This window comes from Rhinatrema bivittatum, chromosome 6, assembly GCF_901001135.1.
Source record: "Rhinatrema bivittatum chromosome 6, aRhiBiv1.1, whole genome shotgun sequence".
In the NCBI taxonomy this organism is placed as follows: Eukaryota; Metazoa; Chordata; class Amphibia; order Gymnophiona; family Rhinatrematidae; genus Rhinatrema; species Rhinatrema bivittatum.
In genome coordinates, this window is record NC_042620.1 from 246,912,058 (window position 1) to 246,932,129 (window position 20,072).

The 20,072-nt window shown below is 43.7% G+C and overlaps 1 protein-coding gene across 3 annotated transcripts in view; it reads left to right on the forward strand.

Moving 5' to 3' along the window:
• LSS (lanosterol synthase) overlaps positions 1-20,072 on the forward strand; it is a 213,462-nt gene that overhangs the window by 18,641 nt on the left and 174,749 nt on the right. For 2 of the 3 annotated variants that reach the window (XR_003857491.1, XM_029606732.1), the window contains exons 2-4: positions 259-424; positions 15,511-15,649; positions 17,059-17,167. Coding sequence is in view for 2 of the 3 variants with exons in the window: in XM_029606732.1 (XP_029462592.1) it covers positions 259-424; positions 15,511-15,649; positions 17,059-17,167 (414 nt within the window). In the remaining variant the exon portion in view is untranslated. Of the gene's footprint in view, positions 1-258; positions 425-13,338; positions 13,400-15,510; positions 15,650-17,058; positions 17,168-20,072 lie in introns of all 3 variants that reach the window. The other variant, XM_029606733.1, reaches the window with a different exon arrangement.

Here is a 20,072-nt window from a genome sequence, read left to right on the forward strand (position 1 = left end):
CTTGGCTCACAGACTGCTTTCATCCAGTGAAATTCTTGGGCTTGTAGTCCTATTCATTGCCAGGTTCTTGAGCCTGGTTTGGCCTCTGTTCGAAAAAGGATGCTGGGCTTGATGGACCCTTGGTCTGACCCAGCATGGCAATTTCTTATGTTCTTATGACTAGAAACCCCAGCATGTTCTGAGAAGAAGGGTCAAAAATAGGAAGAGGTCCAGGAGGAGGCGTGAATCCTTTTAAAACATGTGCTTGCAACCTCTCAGGTATCTGCGGAGAAGAGGTGGACCTTATAAAACAAAGCCTGCTACCAATTTATCCCACTGGCGACTGACCAATGATGAAGGGCGGCAGACCTGGAAGTATGAAGAGAATGAGGATGCTTCACGGTTCCAGAATGTGCTGGAGGTTCATTCCTTGGGGTTGGACACTGTAAGTGATGGGCCTTAAATTAATCTTGCATGCAACAAAATATTATACTTTCTGCTCTGAAGCACTCCTGTGATGACATTGTGAATATTAAGCAGTTAGCAATTTCAGCCCTTCCATAGGAGGTCACATGGACCATTTTTTTTATTTTTGCTGATAATAGATGCAAGCAAAATGATTCTGACCACTACTAATATAGGGGTCAGTGCTTGTCCAGAGGTTTTGACCACCTCTTGGCAATTAATAGCCAAACAACAGGTTTAACTGAAATCTGAACATCTTTATTTATTAAAAAAATGTATAATCCACACTATTTCAAGTTCTAGGCAGAGTACATCTAAGATGCTTATAAATTAACTTTAGAACAATACAAACCATAAGTTAATTTAACAACTCAAAATGACAGTAGATATTTAGCCAAATCTCTCTGCTATTTATGTTGTCAAACTTTCAAGAAGATATTTGAATATAATCTGTGCCTTAACACAGAAAGCAGTCAACATATATACACGTGTAAATGAATGCACCTGCTGTTTTTAGCCTTGCAGATTTATCTGTCAAGTTGTATTTCTTGTCTTTCTTGGTGGTGTTGCATGTTCTCTGTATTATTCCTTTTTTTGCTCATGTACCTAAGTCTAACTCACTTCCACTTCTTAGGCAAGTCACTTCATCCTCCATTGCTTTAGATTGCAAGCCCTCTGGGGATAGGGAAATATCTATAGTACCTGAATGTAATCTTCTTTGAAGTGTGGAACATAAATAATAAGAAAAAGAATAACTCAGTGGTTCCCAAACTGTGGATCATAGAGATGAGCTTAGTGTTTCCGTGTCGGGTCGGATTTCGGTTCGGGCGCTTCATTGAAAAATTTTGTTTTCCCACGGATCGTGAAAAACGAATTGGGAAAAAAACCACCCCAACCCTTCAGTTTTACTTTATTACAATCCCTCCCCAAGACTTACTAAAATCCCTGGTTGTCCAGCGGGGGTCCTGGAGCGATCTGCACTCGAGCCATCGGCTGCCAGTATTCAAAATGGAGTCGATAGCCTTTGCCCTTACTATGTGACAGGGGCTACTGGTGCCATGGGTCGGCCCCTGTCACATGGTAGGAGCACAAGATGGCACCAGCCATCCATTGATTCTACCATGTGACAGGGGCTGACCCATGGCACCGGTAGCCCCTGTGACATAGTAAGGGCAAAGGGCACTGGCACCATTTTGATTTGTGGTAGGCCTGACGGCCCGAGAGGGAGACATCACTCGTGGTACCCCGCTGGACCACCAGCGGGGTACCGCTTTTAGTAAGTATTGAGGAGGGATCGGGATGGTGGGGAGGGGGGTTGTAATAAATTAAAATTGAAGGGTTGAGGTGTTTTGTTTTGTTTTTTTGTTTGTTTTTTTTAATAAGTGTGTCCCTCCCCCCACCCTAACCTGAAAAATGAATTTTCCCCGAAATTCGGGGAAAATCCGTTTCGGGGTTCGGGTCCCCCGAACCACAACAAATTAGGCAATTTCATAGGCCTAAGGATGATCGATGCAAGGAGGCGTCGGGCGCTATCAACACGTCTGCGCATCAACGCCATTCTTCCCACCCTACGCATGACACCATGATGCAGTCAACTCAAGAGGAATGCTTGATGCAACCAGCAGCACTCGACGCACAAACATCAAAGCTCCCGACGCCCCAAGCCTTAGAGTCTCGCCACCACAAAAGGTACCCACTGGAAGACCGACACGTTCTTCCACCAAGTTTAGAGATGGAGATGTTGGATGTTGAGCCATTGTCGGAGCATTTATCTTTGAGCTCATCCAAGCAAGTTTTCTCAGACCTATTCTCCATCTCCACATGCAGGAGGGCTTCCCCTCAATTACAAGAACCCTTGCAAAAGTGGCACAAATCTTCTTAACTTGAAAGAGCACACAGGGCACTATGCCCATGGTCTGCCTTCGGACATCCTTTTGGCAGCAATTTCCACCAAGGGTAGGGGAAAACATATGGAATTGGATAGAGCTTTACTAGCGTCACAAGCCATGACTTAGATATCCCAGATCCTCTCCCAGGTTTTTCACACATGGGAGGTGGCAGATGGGGGTCTGTCGGGCTCTCCTCCGGACCACCCTCTGAGACCAAGTAATTCTCTTTCACCATCTCTCGGGGAGCACCACGACTAGCATCCCCCTACGATGCCTCAACCAGACTCTGCACCAGAGGATTTCCCTCCTTCCTCCCCAGATTACTCCACAGGGATCCCCTCAGACCCTACCTGAGGGGCAGCCGGAGCCCTCCTCTTGCCGTCCCATGTGGTTTTTGATGCAGTAATGGCGAAGGCTTGGGATTCCCCCATTCTCTGTTCAGCCCATCTCGAGAAAGACCGACCTGAAGTTCCCAATGAGACAGTCCCCTTATTAAAATACAGTGCAGCTCCCCCGTGCCTCGGTGGTTGTGGAGGCCACAATGAAGCGCTTCAAAAAGACTCTCTTCCACTCCAACACCCCAGCGGGCAAGGACTGTAAATATCTAGATGACTTTGGGAAGAGGACATACCAGGCAAGCATGCTGAATGCGAAGATACAGCAGCACCAGTTTTATATCACTCAGTATCTGTATGAGTGCCTACAATCCTTAAAGCCCCACATCATCCCCACTGCCTCGGACAAAACTCCCCCGTAGCCATTCACTGATCTTGAGAAAGGCCTAAGACGTTTGCTTTGATCAATTTACGAAGCCTTTGACACGTCGGCCTGGACGTCGGCAGGAGGAATCGCAGCACGATGACTGGCTTGGCTGAGAGCCAGTACCATATTCAACGATGTCCACGAAAAGCTTGCAGACCTTTCATGCAAAGGAAACAACTTGTTTGGGGAGAAGCTGCAGGAGACGGTCTCCTTGTTGAAGGAGCAGAACGTGGCAGTCCTTTCTCTCACATCTACAGGTACAAGCAGATGGTACCCGTCCAGTTACTGGCAGTCATATCCATATGGGTGCCAGTTCAGGCCGTACCCTACCTACTACCCACTCATCTACCAGCCCAGTAGACATCCGCCACAGCAGTCTTCAAATCAGGGCAGGCTGCGGGCGCCGTGACAACAATGCCTGCCTCAGCCCACCAAGCCGAAAAGGCAGCAGGGTTTTTGAGTGTGCCGGGGCTGCCGCCACATCTACCAATGGGGGGAAGAATATCCTTTTACTATAGCTCTTGGGTGGCGATCAGCTCCGACCATTGGGTGCTCCACATTGTCAAAGAAGACTACTCCCTCAACTTCAAAAGCAAACTTTCTCTTCCGTACCTGGTGGGATGTCCAGAGTTCAAACACCAGACTAGACTGCTCCAGGCCGAAGTTCGGAATCTCCTCCAACACTGTTCCATCCAGAAGTTGCCCATCCATGAGCGGAACAAGGGGTTTTATTCCCAAGAAAAATGGGGGACTCTGTCCTATCCTGGACTTGCAGTCCCTCAACAAGTTTTTACAGAGAAAAATTCAAAATGCCGTGTCTCAGGTCTAGCCTGCCTTTCCTTTAGCCCAACGATTGGATGTGCTCGCTGGACCTAAAGAATGCTTACTTCTACATCCCGATGCATCCTGGGTCCTGGCGTTACAATACAAAATCCTACCCTTTGGACTTTCATCTGTGCCCAGACGAAGTGTCTGGCGATAGCAGTCACCCGCTTAAGGAAGAAGGGCATCCAGTTGTTCTACATCAACAAAGGAGGGTCCGGTTCCTTGAACCTCTGTCGAGAAGCTGTGGCAATCTTGGAATGGGTGGAGAGGCGAGCCATCTCCCTGCAAGCCACTCACCTACTCGGAGTAGCAGAGTTTTTCACCCTCATGAATGGGCTCTTCGCCAGGAAGTAGCTTACAGCCTATTCCAGGAGTGGGGGGTGCCCTGCATGGACCTCTTCGTGACAGTAGTCAACAGAAAGGTGAACAACGTCTGCTCTGTCTACCCAAGCAGAGAGAGCTTCGCTCCAGATGCCTTTCTCATTCCATGGACAGGAGTTCTATTTTACACTTATCCCCCGATTCCTCTTCTGTCAAGGACGATTCAGAAGTGCGTGGAGGATGTGGTGGACCTTATTCTCATCGCCCCGGCGTGGCCCAGACAACCCTGGTACGCATACCTAATATGACTTTCAGTGGCACCTCCCCTCCTTCTTCCAGACAGAGTGGACCTTTTGACCCAGGATGATGGCTCCCTTCTCCATCCTATACAGACTTCCCTATACCTCACTGCCTGGAAGTTGAAAGGGTGGTATTGAATAACTAGCAAATCCCAAGGGAAATTCTCAAAAGCTGTCTACCAGAAAGTACTATAAGAACAAATGGACTGGATATGGGACCTGGTGCAGAGGGTGGGACATCTACCCCTTTTCCTGCTCACCACAGTTGCTATTGCAATATCTTCACTTGCTTTCTCAGTCGGGACTAGCGATGATATCCCTCAGTCCATCACAGTGCATTTGTAGCCTATTATCTTCCACACAATGGCCTACCAGTCTCTCACCATCCCTTGGTTGCTTGTTTCATGAGAGGACTCCTCAGATTATGTTCTCCGGTTGCTAAGTCCCCGGTGGTGTGGGACCTAGATATAGTCCTGGAACAGCTATGCTACCCCTGTTTGAATCCTATTTATTTATTTACACACTCTTTTTTTTTTTTATACCAGTATTCATAAAAAAACTTCATATCGGTTTACATCATGAAACATTCAAACCCAAATATAAAACATTATTCAAATAAAACAATTTCTAAAATTATATTAAGATACTTTAAATAGGGGGGGCGCTCTTGAGCGGAATCCAAGATGGCCGCCTAACGCTGAGCTCCGGGAGACTTAGCTCTTCATTGAAGGGAATTTTGCGACTATAATCACCCTCCTTCCTTCCTGGTCTATTGGCCTCTGTCCTAACAATGTCTACAATCAAGCCAGGCAAAATTGAAGCGGCGTTTGCGGCCGGTGCGGGTACAAAACGATCTAAGTCCGATCCACTCTCGCCAGACAAGGCCGTCCCTGCGAAGCAAATGGCGTCTGCAGATCTCGTCTTGGCGGAACTTAAAACTTTAAAGGCTATGCTGCAAACCAATACTGATAATACCATCGCGATCAGAGCGGACTTGCAGACTCTTACTAACCGTTTCGACCAGCTTGCACACCGCCTAGACGATGCTGAAACTCAGGTGTCTTCACTATTAGTCACCGCGGCGTCCATACCTAAAATGGAGAAGGAATTGGAAGTCCTGCGTCACGACTTTGAAGACCTTTCCAATCGCAATAGGAGGAATAACGTCCGTATCCTGGGTGTTCCCGAGGGAATGGAAGGTACAGATATTTTTGCCTTTCTGTCTCACCTAATCCCGGAGGTTTTGCAACTCACCTTCACTCCTCCACTGGAATTTGAGAGGGCGCATCGTGTACCATCGCGTCCCCTCCGGTCCTCGGCCCTCCCGCGACCCATCATTTTCAAACTTTTGCGCTACCCGCAGGTCCTTCAGATCTTCTCTGCGGCTAAATCCAAGTCTCCCCTCCAGTTGCAGGGATCAAATATTTTATTTGTGCCGGACTTGGCGAAGACAACCGCTGCCAAGCGCAAAGCTTTTCTGGCGTTGAGGCCTCGTCTTCATGCCCTTGGGGCTAAATTTGGGCTCCTATATCCTGCCATGATGCGAGTTACCCACCGGAACAATATACAGCTTTTTCACACACCGGATGATCTGGGTGCATACTTACAATCTATGGAGGGTTTACAAGACATGGTTACCTGAAAACTTTGGGTTAACCTCTGATTTTTGATTTTTTCTCTGCAAATTCCCGTGGACGTAACCTGTTCATTTACTCCCGAGTGGCTCTAGGCGGCCCCTGGCCCCTTGAGGCCCCAATCTTGCTATGAGTGACAGCCACTTATTATTAGTGTCTGTCTGGTGCTCTTGTTTTGCACTTTTTGCTGATATGCGGACTGCTGGCGCCAGGACACTGGACTATTCCTCATCTTCTTTTCAAGCTTATCTTTTTTCTCCTTTTTTCCTTGTACCTCCTTGGATTTCAACGTATTGTCAGCTTTCAAGATGTCAGTTCAACTACCTACGTCTACTTTTTACTCTTCAACTTACTCGATGGCATCCTCTATAAATTCCATCACGATGGTGTCGCTGAATGTCAATGGGTTTAATCACCCGATCAAACGCAAGAAAATCTTAACTTATCTACAAACCTTGAACACTGACGTTGCCTTATTACAAGAAACTCATTTAACGAACACAGAATCTCTTAAGCTCAAACAACAATGGGTTGGTCAGGTCTTCTTCAGCCCGGCTTATAAGAAGAAACGTGGTACTGCTATTTTGGTTCATAAACGCTTAGACATATCTGCTTTGCATCAGGAAATGGACGTGGAAGGACGATGGAATATATTACAATTTACGCTGCAAAATGGTTTTTATACTATCCTTAATCTCTACGCTCCAAATGGGGATGATCCAGGTTTTTTTCAGGATGTTTTTGCGAGACTTTTGTCTTTAGAGCAGTATCCCTTGATCATTGGAGGAGACTTCAACCAGCCCTTGGATCCTCTCCTGGATAAAAAGACTGAGGTCCGATACACGAAGTCTAAGGCTACTTTGACTTTGAACTGTCTCATTTCGCAACTCGGCCTTCTTGACCCCTGGCGCCTTGCTCACCCTACTGATAAAGACTTCACGTTTTACTCTGCCCCGCATTCGTCTTATTCTAGACTGGACTTCTTTCTCACATCCAGCTCCCTTCTACCACATATTAGTAATCCTGGAATATGCTCCATCCTCGTTTCGGACCATGCAGCGGTTACCCTTCAACTCCGCCTTGTCTCCCCACTGCGTATGGATCGACAATGGAGGTTTAATACCTCTCTTCTTTCGGACTCCGAATTTCTCACCTTTCTTAAGGAAAAGACTTCTCAATACTTTGCGGCCAACTCTGCCTCTGCTCCCTCACCTACCGTACTTTGGGACGCCTATAAAGCTACTATCCGTGGCGACATCATCAGCTACTCTTCCTACAAGAAACGTATCCAGAGACAGGCTCTTCAACAGTTACAAACTACTGTCGCTCACTTGGAGCATCTGCATTTACAATCTCCTTCAGCTTCTTCTTTGACACAGTTATTGAAGGCACGCTATGACTACAACAAGCGACTCAGCTCGCAGATACATCTCCATCTTTTTCATTCTAAGACGCAGTATTATGCAGAGAACAATAAATGTGGTAGAATGCTGGCCTCATATCTAAAAAAGAAATCTGAAAGATCGCGAGTGGCCAAGATTATTACTCCTACAGGTGATGCCGTCACTACTGATGAGGGGATTTTACAGTCTTTTCGAGACTTTTATGCGCAGCTCTACCAGTCTGAAATGAATCCATCTCCAGAAGCCTTTGATTCTTTCTTTGCTGCCTTGGATCACCCCAAACTTACTGACGCACAGCGCCAACTTTTAGACTCGCCGATCAGCAAGGAGGAAATCTCGGCTGCCATCATGTCTTTACCGTTAGGAAAAGCTCCGGGCCCGGATGGCTTTAACACTGACTTTTATCATGCTTTTCAACACACTTTGTCTCCGCACCTGTTAACTTTTTACTCGTCTTTCTCCTCTGTTAACTTTGCCTCCTCGTCTTTTACTGATGCTAGGGTTGTGGTAATTCCAAAGCCAGGTCGAGACCCTTCCTCCCCAGCTAATTATAGACCCATTTCACTTTTAAATGTGGATTACAAAATTTTCACTAAACTACTAGCTACCCGTCTTTCTAAGGTTCTTGGTTCCCTTATCCATGTGGACCAATCAGGTTTTCTTAAAGGTCGGCTCATTGCTAATAACACCCGGATGCTGCTTCACATCCAAGAATCCCTATACGACACGCATGACCCGGCCATTGCGGTCTCACTAGACGCTGAAAAGGCATTCGATCGTATTGAATGGCCTTTTCTCTTTGAAACTATGTCTAGATTCGGCTTTGGTACTGTTTTCACTAAGTGGATTCGCTCAATTTATCATTCCCCTCTCGCTTCCCTCTTTGTTAATAGTCAAATTTCTCCATCGTTCTTATTACATAGAGGAACTCGCCAGGGATGCCCTATTTCTCCCCTTTTATTTGACCTGGCTTTGGAACCATTACTTATCGCTATTCGTCAGTCTTCTCTTATTTCTGGTGTTATTATTGGTGATGGGGAATACAAGCTTTCTGCGTATGCAGATGATGTGTTACTTTTTTTGACTCATCCGGAGACTTCCTTGCCTCAACTCTTTTCGCTTATTGATTCTTACTCTGCCTTATCTGGCTACAAAGTGAACTGGAGCAAAACGGAATTTCTGCCTTTGAACAATCTTTCCCGCACGCTGGACTTCTCCTCTTTTTCCATACAACAGGCGAAGTCAGGCTTGAAATATCTGGGCGTCCGGTTTTTTCCTGATCCTCAAGAAACCCTCCGTACCTGTGAGCAATCCACCCTGCAACATCTTAAAGATGTAACTCTCCGTTGGTCCCCCCTTCATCTATCCTGGTGGGGTCGCCTAGACACTATCAAAATGATCTTGGCCCCGCAAATTACCTTTCAATTGGCCATGCTCCCTATTTTTTTTTCCACGGATTTTTATAGGCAGATTGACCGTATTTTGCTCCAGTTCCTTTGGCAGAACAAAGTTCCTAGGATTGCGCTTAGAAAATTAAAAGCTCCCAAAGATAGAGGAGGGGTTAATTTTCCAGACTTCCGCAAATACCACTTGGCTTTCATTTTGCAGCAAAGCTCCCACTTCTTCAACTCAGAGGATCCTCCATTTGACACGCCCCGCTGGTTAGCTATTGAGCGCTCACTTATTTGTCCAACTCCGACTCTTGCCTTCCCTGGTGTGCATTTTTCTTCCCACAGTATCCACAACAGGATATTGCTTTCTCTACATCAAGCCCTAAAGGAATTTGATCAGTTATGCCCTAAAGATAAACCCACTTGGTTGAATTCTACCTTTCTTCCTATTTGGAACACACATAGAATTCGTGTTGCTGGCCGGCCAGTAAATTGGCCTGTTTGGTATGATAAAGGAATCTGGTACCTCTCCTCTATCGTTTCCCATGGTAGAGTGCTTTCTTTTTCTTCCTTGCAAACGCTATTTCACCTTCCTTCTAGTCAATATTATGCTTGGTTACAACTTAGGGATGCCCTAAAAGAGCTTGACTTATCCATCATGTATCTGGACCAACTACCTTATTTGCTTTCTTTCTTTGCTCAAGTAGGTACTCATCGACATCTGGCTTCTAAACTGTATAAACTGCTCTGTACTCTCTCACTCCCCAATCCTGCCTTAGCTCTTCAGCGCACATGGTCCGATGAGTTAGCTGTCCAACCCTCCGTTACAGGATGGAAACATGTTTGGACCACATCCATACGCATCTCCTTATCCACCAGTTTATCCCAGTCAGCCTTTTTTATTATACATAGAGCCCTCTGGACTCCTTGGAAACTCCATAGGGCATCACTCCTACCCTCCCACAAATGTTGGTCATGCACCACTGTGAAGGCCTCTTTAAAACATATGCTTTTTACTTGCCCGTTTGTCTACACCTTTTGGGTACAAGTTTGGACTAGAATAACGTCCATACTTCCAATATCTTGTGTGATCACTTATGATTTCGTAATCCTAAGGGGGGCTCATCCAGACATTGACCTTCCACTTCCGCATCGGAAGCTCCTTGATTTCCTCCTTCTTGTAGGATTACACACCATTACCTCTAACTGGAAACGCAGTGACTTCCTATCGGAAGCTTTGTGGTGGAACACCGTTTGTATATACAGCAAATATGAGAGGGCTATGGCTCTAAAATATAATCGCTTGGCTGCCTGGGATCGAATGTGGAAACCCCTTGACAATTACACCTCCTAATCTTTTCATGCTTCTTTCATATGCTTATCTGGTTCACACACTGTCAATGTTGGAATTCAGGATGGTCGAAACTCTCTCTTTTCTTTTCTTTTCTATTTTTTTTTCCCTACCCTCTTCTATTTTCCTCCTCTTTCTATCGCTCTCCCTGTTACTTATAAGTCCTAGTGTCCTGCATTACTTCTTGATTTTTTTCGCTCAGCGATTCATTATGTTGTAATTTTGTTCTTATGTTCTTCTTTGTTGCTGTTCTTAATTGACGTGCTGTATATGTTAACATCTGATGTCATGGGACTGTATATTTGTACGCACTGTCTATAATTCTTTAATAAAAATATTTCAACTTAAAAAAAAAAAAAAAAAAAAGATACTTTAAATAATACGATCACTAAAATTTCAAACAAAGTTCTAGCTTATCTGAAATAAAATTAACAATTAAAATTGGGGGGGAGGGAAGGGTAGGGGGAAGGGCAGTGACTTCATTGTAAAAATGCCTGTTCAAAAAGCCATGTCTTGAGTTTGGTTTTTTTTTTAAGTGTATGAATGAGATTCAAGCCTTAGGCCAACTGGTAGTGCCCTTACAGAGCTGCCATATAAAATACCTCTCATGGAAGGTACTTTTCCTGGTGGCGATAACCTCTGCCAAGCGGGTTAGTGAGCTACAAGTCTTAGTTCACTATTCGTCCTACCTGCAATTTCATCATGACAAAGTGATGCTAAGGATGCATCCCACCTTCCTGCCAAAGGTGGTTTCTGCGTTCCACATCAACCAAACTATAACCCTGCCAACATTTTTTCCCGAAGCTGCATGCCAACGACAGAGATTTCTCCATACACTAGACTGCAAACATGCGCTAGCTTATTACAAGCATCTCACACAATGTGACAACAGAGTGTCACAGTTCTTTGTGTCCTTCAACCCGAGCGCTCCAGGCTGTCCCATGGCAAAATGGACCTTGTCTAACTGGATATCTCAGTGCATAGTTTTCTGCTACTCCTTACGATCAGATGCCCTCACAGGTAATCCAAAGGCCCACCAAGTGAGAGTTAGTTACATCGATAGCCCATCTTCAAGGTGTTCCATTACCGGACATTTGCAGAGCCACCACTTGGTCTTCATTGCATACCTTCACATCGCTCTACTGCCTGGATCAACAGGCTTCTACAGATGCAGCCCTGGGCAAGGCAGTTTTCCACTCCTTTATTAAGCTTTGAAGGCTTCCCACACCATAACACTGCAGAAGCTGAACTTGCGGACTCATCACCGACCCTACCATTGGTCTGCAACTGTATATATCATTACCTGGGGACTCCAGAAAACATGGCTAATTCAGCCTGCTTATCGATGGGGGAAAAAAAAACAATTTGCTTACCGTAAACAGTGTTTTCCGTAGATAGCAGGATGAATTAGCCATGCTAGCCTGCCAACCTCCCTGGATAGCCTTGTAAAAAAATAAAGAAAGAAAGAAAAACCACCTTTTTCATGCTGTCGGCTTTATGTACTGAGAGAAAATGGTACCGTGCGGGAAAGACAGTGCAGCCGCACAGAACAAAGCTCTATGATCTTTTGGAAGCTCCTTCAAGGCCACGCCTAATGGATGTCCCAGAAAGCATGGCTAATTCATCCTGCTATCTAAGGAAAACACTGTTTACGGTAAGAAAACTTGCTTTTATGAGAATTAATTAGACAATGGGAGTTGTTTCAAATAACACAAAATGGTTGATTGCTATAATTGACAAAGAGAACAGTCACAATAATTAATACAATTGTATGTCAAGCAAAGCATACATTCCTTATGATGGTTGATAAGGGCCTAAGGATTTGTTTGGCTCTGCCACTTTGGGAAGTCTGTTGCTTGAAGAGATCTGATCTCTGACAGTTCTGACCATTTTTAATCATTTCTGTGATATACCCAAAATAGCTGCAGCTCAGGAGTGGGAGAAGCATCCCCCACCCTCAGCCTAATCACAACTTTCAGGTTTCAGGTCTCAGAGGTTTCAGAGACCTCTGACACAGCGGCCATTTGCTGCTGTGTCTGAGGATCATATGCCGGCAGGCTGCCGGTGCGCGCAACCTGTGCCTGCCTCCAGGCAGGCGCAAAAGGTTTGATAAAAATTTGGGGGAGTTAGAGTAGGGCTAGGGGAGAAAAGGTTAGGGGAAGGGGTGGGAAAGTTAGTATAGAGGGAAGGGAACGGGGGATGCCCGCGGATGTCGGCGTACGCAAGCTGCACTAGTGTGCACCCCTTTGTGCGCGCCAACCCCTGATTTTATAACATGCGGGTAGCGCGCGCACATGTACACCCATGCACAGGTCTTAAAATCTACCCTAATTTGTCTGGTAGTGGCCTACAGGGGAATGATCAAACTCTCAAAAAGGTGGGGGGAATTCGTGAAGTTAAAAGGGCAGATTTTTTTTTTAGTTTGTTTTTTAGTGTGAAAGTAGCACCTCCCTATAAATTAAAGGATGAGCTAGGGGTGGGTGGGCTGGGAAATACAAACAAACTTCTGCTTATTAACTGCCTAACTGTCTGACTATTTAAAAATAAACACACTAACCTCTGTTTATTAGCTGCCTTACTGACTATTAAAAGCACAAACACACTAAATAATATACCCCAATAGTTTACTTCTCCCCAATATTTTAAAAACAATTTCCAAAGCAAAACTTACTGATTCTTTTCAGCCACCAGCAAAGTGATCCTCTCTCCTCTCAGTGCTCCCACTGGATTGGAGCACAGAGAGGAGAGGCTAGACAACCTGGGGCTTTTTTCTAGCCTATTGAATGAAACCTTTTGGGCATTTCTTCAGTTATTGGGTCAGAAAAAAAAAAAAATATATATATATATATATAAATATAAATATATATATATATATATATATATATATATATATATATATATATCTTTTGAGTTTTAAAGAGTAATTTGATTTCAATAAGATTAATTGACTTTACGTAAACATTTTATATTTTTTGAATAAAGAAAATAGACTGATTTTCAAAGTGTATGATTATTACAGATTTGCATATGATGCTCCGAACATCTTATTGTCACTCTATATGACACCTATTGAACAAAATGTAAGTTTTTATTAAACAAACTTGCTTTACATGATCACGACATTAAAGGAAGAGAACTTGGGCAACTGAATGTTGAATACATTACAGTGGAGAAAGCTGTATCGCTGGGAGCCTCACAAAAAGCTAATTGCAGTTATCTAAATAGGAGATGACAAGAGAATGGAAAAGTGTTTTATTCAGAAAGGAAGGGATGGGTTTTAGCAGTGTTAAAGAGGAAGAAATTACCGGTACATAGTTTTAGAGGTGTTTTGGATACACATTGAGGAGAGAGGCATCAAAGATGACCCCAAGGCTAATGGACCAAGGGAACAGGGTGAGAGTATCATCCATAGAGACAGGAAAAGAGAAGAAGCTTGATTCTTATTTATAAGAGTGAAGGTTCTTAATTATGTGAGCAATAAAGGCAAGGTGATGAAAGCTAAACATCCCTATTTCAGGATTTTTGAATTATCATGAACTGCCAGAGAAGGATCTCTAAAAGCACACATACATATGCACCTGTATAGACACCAGTAACATCTTTCGTATCTGGTCTTGTTCTTTTTTTTCACCTTGCTTAATATTGCTTGAGCAAAGGCATTGTTCAGTGACAGATTATTCAAGTTAAATTGGGTCCTTTAAATAATATACTTTTTATCTTTTGTTTTTTCTTTTTGATTATTTCAAGTGGAAGAGTCTTTGGTCAGTGACATTTTTTATTTTACACTGTAATTTATTTTGTAGCTATCTAATGCCCTTAGCTGAGTTTTTTTGTTTATTTATATGCATTTTAATACAATATCAAGAATATCCTGAGAGGGAAAGAAGTTCACATAAACAAGGGAAAATATAATTTAAACAGTATAAGAAATAATTTAACTTAATCATCTAAAGCCAACATGAAGAATTTAACAAGACAATTTAGAGGCTAGTTTTCAAAACAGCTCACACAGGCTAAAGTCTGCCGATACTTTTTATTTGTAGACTTTAGCCTGATATGTCAACGTGGATTTATGTCCATGGGAACTGGTGCCAAAATACATGCAGAAAGTTATACCTGTACAGGAGTAACTTTTTCTGTGCATACTTTTGGTAATTGAAAGCATGCCCATAAATCATGTCCCTGTCCCCAGATCTCCCTGACATGCTTCTTTATAGTGGGCATACTTTGTGCACATTTCCCCCACTCCCCAGGTAAATTTTAAAAGGCCTTTTACGTTCCCAGAAGAAAGATGACTGACTGTGATTACTATTACTGGTACTTTGTGTTTCAAGATACACATCTATTTTTTTTCTCTTAATATGAAAATAAAGGATTTGTAGATGAGAGGATATGAAGGTAAAGCCTGAGGTTGAGTAGACCCTGTGATGTTGCACCAGGAATGGGAGGTTTAGCTGCCTTCATTTTCTATTTTTCTATGTAATTTTTAACCTATTCTATAGTTGAATGCATTTCTAACATTGTTCATTTATAACACTTTAGAATTCCTGTGAACCACAGATAACTGTAAATCCAAATAAAACAGGAAGACTAATATAATATTTTGCACAAATTTCAGATATCAATGGCATGCACCTTATGTAATGCTGGATTGCATAGAATTAAGCAACTTCTGAAAGGAAGAGTCAGTTACAAATATGGTATAGAAGAATATGCAATAGAATTGAATTGCTTGTATATAAAGTTATTTTTTTTAACGTATACTTTTTTTTTTTCCTCTTCTTTCATGATTACATATGCACTGATCTCTCAAGACTGAAGGGGTATCTTAGATTTGTCACTACTGCAGAATAATCCCTGAACTGGGGAAGATGGAAGGCATAAAGTCTTGTGGCATCCTTGTTTAAAGTTCCTGCATAGTTTGTTTCCCATGACAACTGAAAATGTTGTATTCTCTCTCCCTTCTGTGGTTAGCAATATATAGGATTTCATTTATATGTACAAAGAAGGGTATGCATTCATTCCCTGCACTGTGATAGCTGCATTTCTTGGAGTCCCTGAAGAATAAGTATGGAGCACGTAAGAGAATTCAGGGAATAGGATGTGGTCATGAAAGGGGTTAATGGAGGGTAGCATTCGTTAGCTTGCCTTTGCTGCTTGTCATGCTTTTCATGCATTGCTTCTTCCTCAGAGTTCCATATTGTCAGACAGTCCTTCTGTACTGACAGCTCATGAGTGTGCACTGAAGGGGATGAGGTTTTATTCGGCCTTGCAGGCGGAGGATGGACACTGGGCTGGAGATTATGGAGGACCTCTCTTTCTTCTGCCAGGTACATCAGACTTTCGGCTCTATAAAAGGAAGCTTGTGTAGACCTCAAGTCCTTATTCAACAGCAATGGTTTTCCACAACCAAAAATGTAAAGATTTGGGGAAAGTCTTTAAAATTAGGCCCTTAGCCTTATTTATATATTCAGCCCCTTGCATTCTCTGGTATTTTCAGTCCCTGTTGAATGCTATTTGTGTTACACGCTCATGGCCAGGGTTTGAAAAATTTCTCAGAGGATGAAATGTATGTGCCATGTACCCCTGCTGCTGGCCACCAAATTAAAAACAACAAAACTACATTTGTTAGGGTTTTGTTTTTGGAGGGGGAAGAAGAGTACAATATAGCCCGGATTTTAAATGCCCTGCACGTGTAAAATCTGGGCTTTATGCACATGGCTGGGGCTTGCGCGGGCTGTGGCAATTTTCGAAGGGGCCCGGCCACGCGCGTTAAACCCGGTATGCGCACAAGTGCCGGGCTTCTTCGAAGGGGTGGGCTGGGGGGGCAGGTTCAAGGCAGGGGGTGGGCTGGGACAGCGCTATTGTTCACTGTCCTCGAGACTCTGGCGTGCACAACTTACTTCAGCTCGGGAGCTGAAGTAAGTTTCAAAACAAAAATACCCAAAAAAGGTAGGGTTTAGGGGGTGGGGAGGAGAGGGGAAGAGGGGCGGGAGTATGGGTAGGGGGGTAGGGAAGTTCCCTCCCAGTCCGCTTCTTAATTGGAGTGGACTGGAAGGGAACTGGGGAAGGCCGGAATGCATCACTGCATGGAAATTGCTAAAGTCCCTCCCCCTCCTTGCGCGTGCGCCGCCCTCACGTATGTGCGTGGATTATAAAATCCGGCAAGCATGTGTGCGTGGCCCACGGATTTTCTACCATGCGCGGCGATGCGTGCATGGTAGAAAAAATCTGCGCATCTGTGTGTGCGCGCCAGTAAGCGTGCACACATGGAGACACGCGCGCAAAGTGGAAAATCTACCTCTGAGTACATTTTATCCCTGGTGAGTACATCTTTCTCTCTTCCTCTACTCTCCACCTCACCCAGCTGCAATTGTCTATCGCTCTGCAATCTCCCCCCCCCCCCCCCCCCCCAACTCAACCCCTCCCAAGCCCCAGAAGATGTGAGCTTCTCCCTATGGGATCCCAAGAAAGATGTGACCATTTCCTTATGGAGCTCTGACTGCTCCCTCAGCAGCATATAAAATTCACTTACCCCAGGTGAATGGGTTTTACAAGCCCTGTTCATTGCTGTGTGCCAGTAACTTGTGAAACCCAATCTGTTCTCTAGCTTCATGACATCAAGAACAGAATAATATTGTGATTGCTGATCAACTCCCACCTCAACACCCGATGTTACATTGGTATTACTGAAGTACTGTATTGTGTCTGTATTAAGAGGACCTTATTTGTATCCCAGGTCTCCTTATTACCTGTCATGTTGCCAAGATCGCACTACCTGAGACTTACAAAAAGGAGATGATCCGTTACCTACGCTCTGTGCAGCTGAGTGATGGTGGCTGGGGATTGTGAGTATGGATACAGGATGACTATTAACAATGCATTCTAATCCCTTGTCAGCAAAAGCAAGCCCATCTCTCTCCTCTATTTTGCTTCCAAACTACTTGAATGTGCCATTTACTGCTGCTGTCTTAGCGGTCTTTCATCTCAAGCCATTCTTGATCCATTCCAATTGGGGTTTCACCCTCTCTCTATATCCCATGGAAACAGCCCTTGTCAGTCTCCAATGACCTGTTTATAGCTAAAACCAAAGGCCTTTACTTTGTCCTTAAACTCCTTGATTTATCTGCTGCTTTTGATACATTTCATCCTCACTTGCTTCTTGATACTCTGTCTACAGTCGAATTTCAGGACTCTGTTTTATCTTGGTTCTCTTCTTACATCTCCCATCACACTTTGTGTTTCTTCTAGCAGATCTTCCCCTACCGCCATTCCACTATCAATTGGTGTGCCTCAGAGTTTTGCTGTGAGCCCTCTTATCTCCTTTCTGTATACTAATTCACTTGGTGCTCTTATTTCCTCTCATGGCTTTCAATACCATCTTTATGCTAATAATTTCCAGATTTATCTCTATACCAGAAATGTCATTAGGAATCTGATCCCAGATCTCAGTCTGCTTGTCTGACATTGATGCCTGGATGTCCCACCGCTACCTTAAAACTAAACATGGCTAAGACCGTTCCTTATCTTTCCCTCAAGCCCTCTTACCCTCTTGCTCTGTTCTCTATTTCTGTGGACAACATTGTAGTCCTCCCAGTCTCCTCAACCTGTAATCTTAGTCATCTTCAACTCCTATCTTTCACTACACAAATCCAAACACTGCAAACTGTGCCATTTCTTAACATTACCACAATCTGTCTCTTCCACTCTGAATACACTATTAGAACCCATATTTACTTTCTCATAACTTCCAGTTTAGACTATTTCAACCTGCTCCTCTCAAGTCTCCTGTTGAACCATCTCTCTCCACTACAATCTATCCAAAATTCAGCTGGGCGACTTATCTTTTGCCAAAGTCACTGCACCCATATAACCCCTCTTCTCAAGTCACTAAATTGACTCCCTATCAGTTCCTGTTCATGCCACAGGTCAATCCAGACAAGTGGGTTTTTCACCCCTACCAGCAGATGGAGGCAGAGAATAAAACCTTTTCAATTACGGCTGCATAACCAAGAGTGCCACCTGCAGTCCCTCAGTATTTCTCTGTCTCCAGCAGATGGTAAAGGTGCAAACCTGCAGTCTGAGTTTGAAAAAAAAAAAAAGAAAGAAAGAGAATGTTTTAGATTAGATTTAGAGAGAAGCAAAGGAGGTTTGAGGAGACATTCCCTGAGGGGTTAGGTAGCTTTGTGGACCATCCCTCAGGTTGAGCCAGGCAAGTGGGAGGTTGGCCATCGCTGAGCAGCTTTAGCCAGCAGCATTCAGGGGTCTGAAAGCCAGAGGTCTAGGTTCCCTCTTTCCTTCTGAAGGCTTTTTCCCCAATGTTTTCTCCAGCAGCAGGGAAGTATTTATTTATTCTGGCGGGGGTTTATACTTTGGCTGCTGTGTCTTTAAAAAAAAAAAAAAGAAGAGAGGATTTAGCAGCTGGCTGTTGGGCTGGCAGGTACATAGCTGGCCTTCAGGGGGGAAAAGGCTAAGTGTTTGCAACTGCCGGATTGTTGAGGCATTGTTCTCAGCACTGGTGGAGTTTCAGGGCAATGTGCTCAACAGACTGGACATCAGGACAATAAGACTAGCTTTGTCATTTTCTTCCCTTAATCAGGATAAAGGTGATCAGGATGCTCTCCAACAATGCTATTGTGGTGGCATATGCAATCAGATAAGAAGGTAACAGAAGCCTAGGGATATTGGAGAGGAAAATCTGCAACACTTGACAGCAGCTCATATTGCAGTTTAGGAGAATGTATAGGTCAATTTTCCTGAATAGGAATCTCCTGCATCCAGGCAAATGAGAACTCAGCCAAAATGCCTTTCAGTAGATAGTATTCCAGTGGGACATGCCTCACATGAATCTGATTGCAACTCTGGTCTGTTTTTCAGTCATCACAGGAAGTGTGGAATCAGAAGAATAGATGTTCTGTTTTAGCCTTGGCTATTTCAGCATATTATTGATCAAGTTGACTTAGGGAATAGCCACTACTATTACTGGTATTAATAGCATGGGATCTATTTCTATGTATAGGTAATTGGCAGGTAATTGTAACCTGGATTGGCCCCTGTTGGAAACAGGATGCTGGGCATGATAGACCCTCTGACTCACCTAATCAGCAACGTCTTATGTTCTTAGGAAGATAGTTACTATATGTATTCCTACCTTGGCTATTGACAGGAAGGATTCTGTGCATAGTCCTAGTGGCTCCAGATTGGCCAAGTCTTTATGTGCTGGGTATAGAATGTATGCCAGTGACATACAGTTTTTTATTCTGACATCATCTTGGTCTGAAGTGATTCAGTCTGACAGTATTTCTGCAGTCAATAGCTTGCATGTAACCACTTAGCCTCAAACCTTGCAAAAATAGCACCAACACCTCTCTTGGAGAATGTCTATCTCTTCTTCTATGAATATATTTATTAATAATACCATGCTCAAGTTGACTACTCATTTAAGAAGTTTAAGGTAATTGTAAATGCTAAATTGTCTTTCAGATCTCATATTAAATCTGTGATTAAGTCCAATTTCTTTGTTATGTATATTGCGCGGTCTTAAATCACTGTTTGGTGCACCTGAGTTTTTTGATCGATCATACAGGCACTTATTTTACTGTTGCTTGATTACTGCAATTTGGTGAATATTGATTTGCCACACAGTATGCTTTATGAAAATTTCAGATATTACAGATCACTGCAGCCCATTTGATATCAGACCATTCTATCTGGGAATATCACTACGGTTCTTGCAGATTTACACTGGCTTCC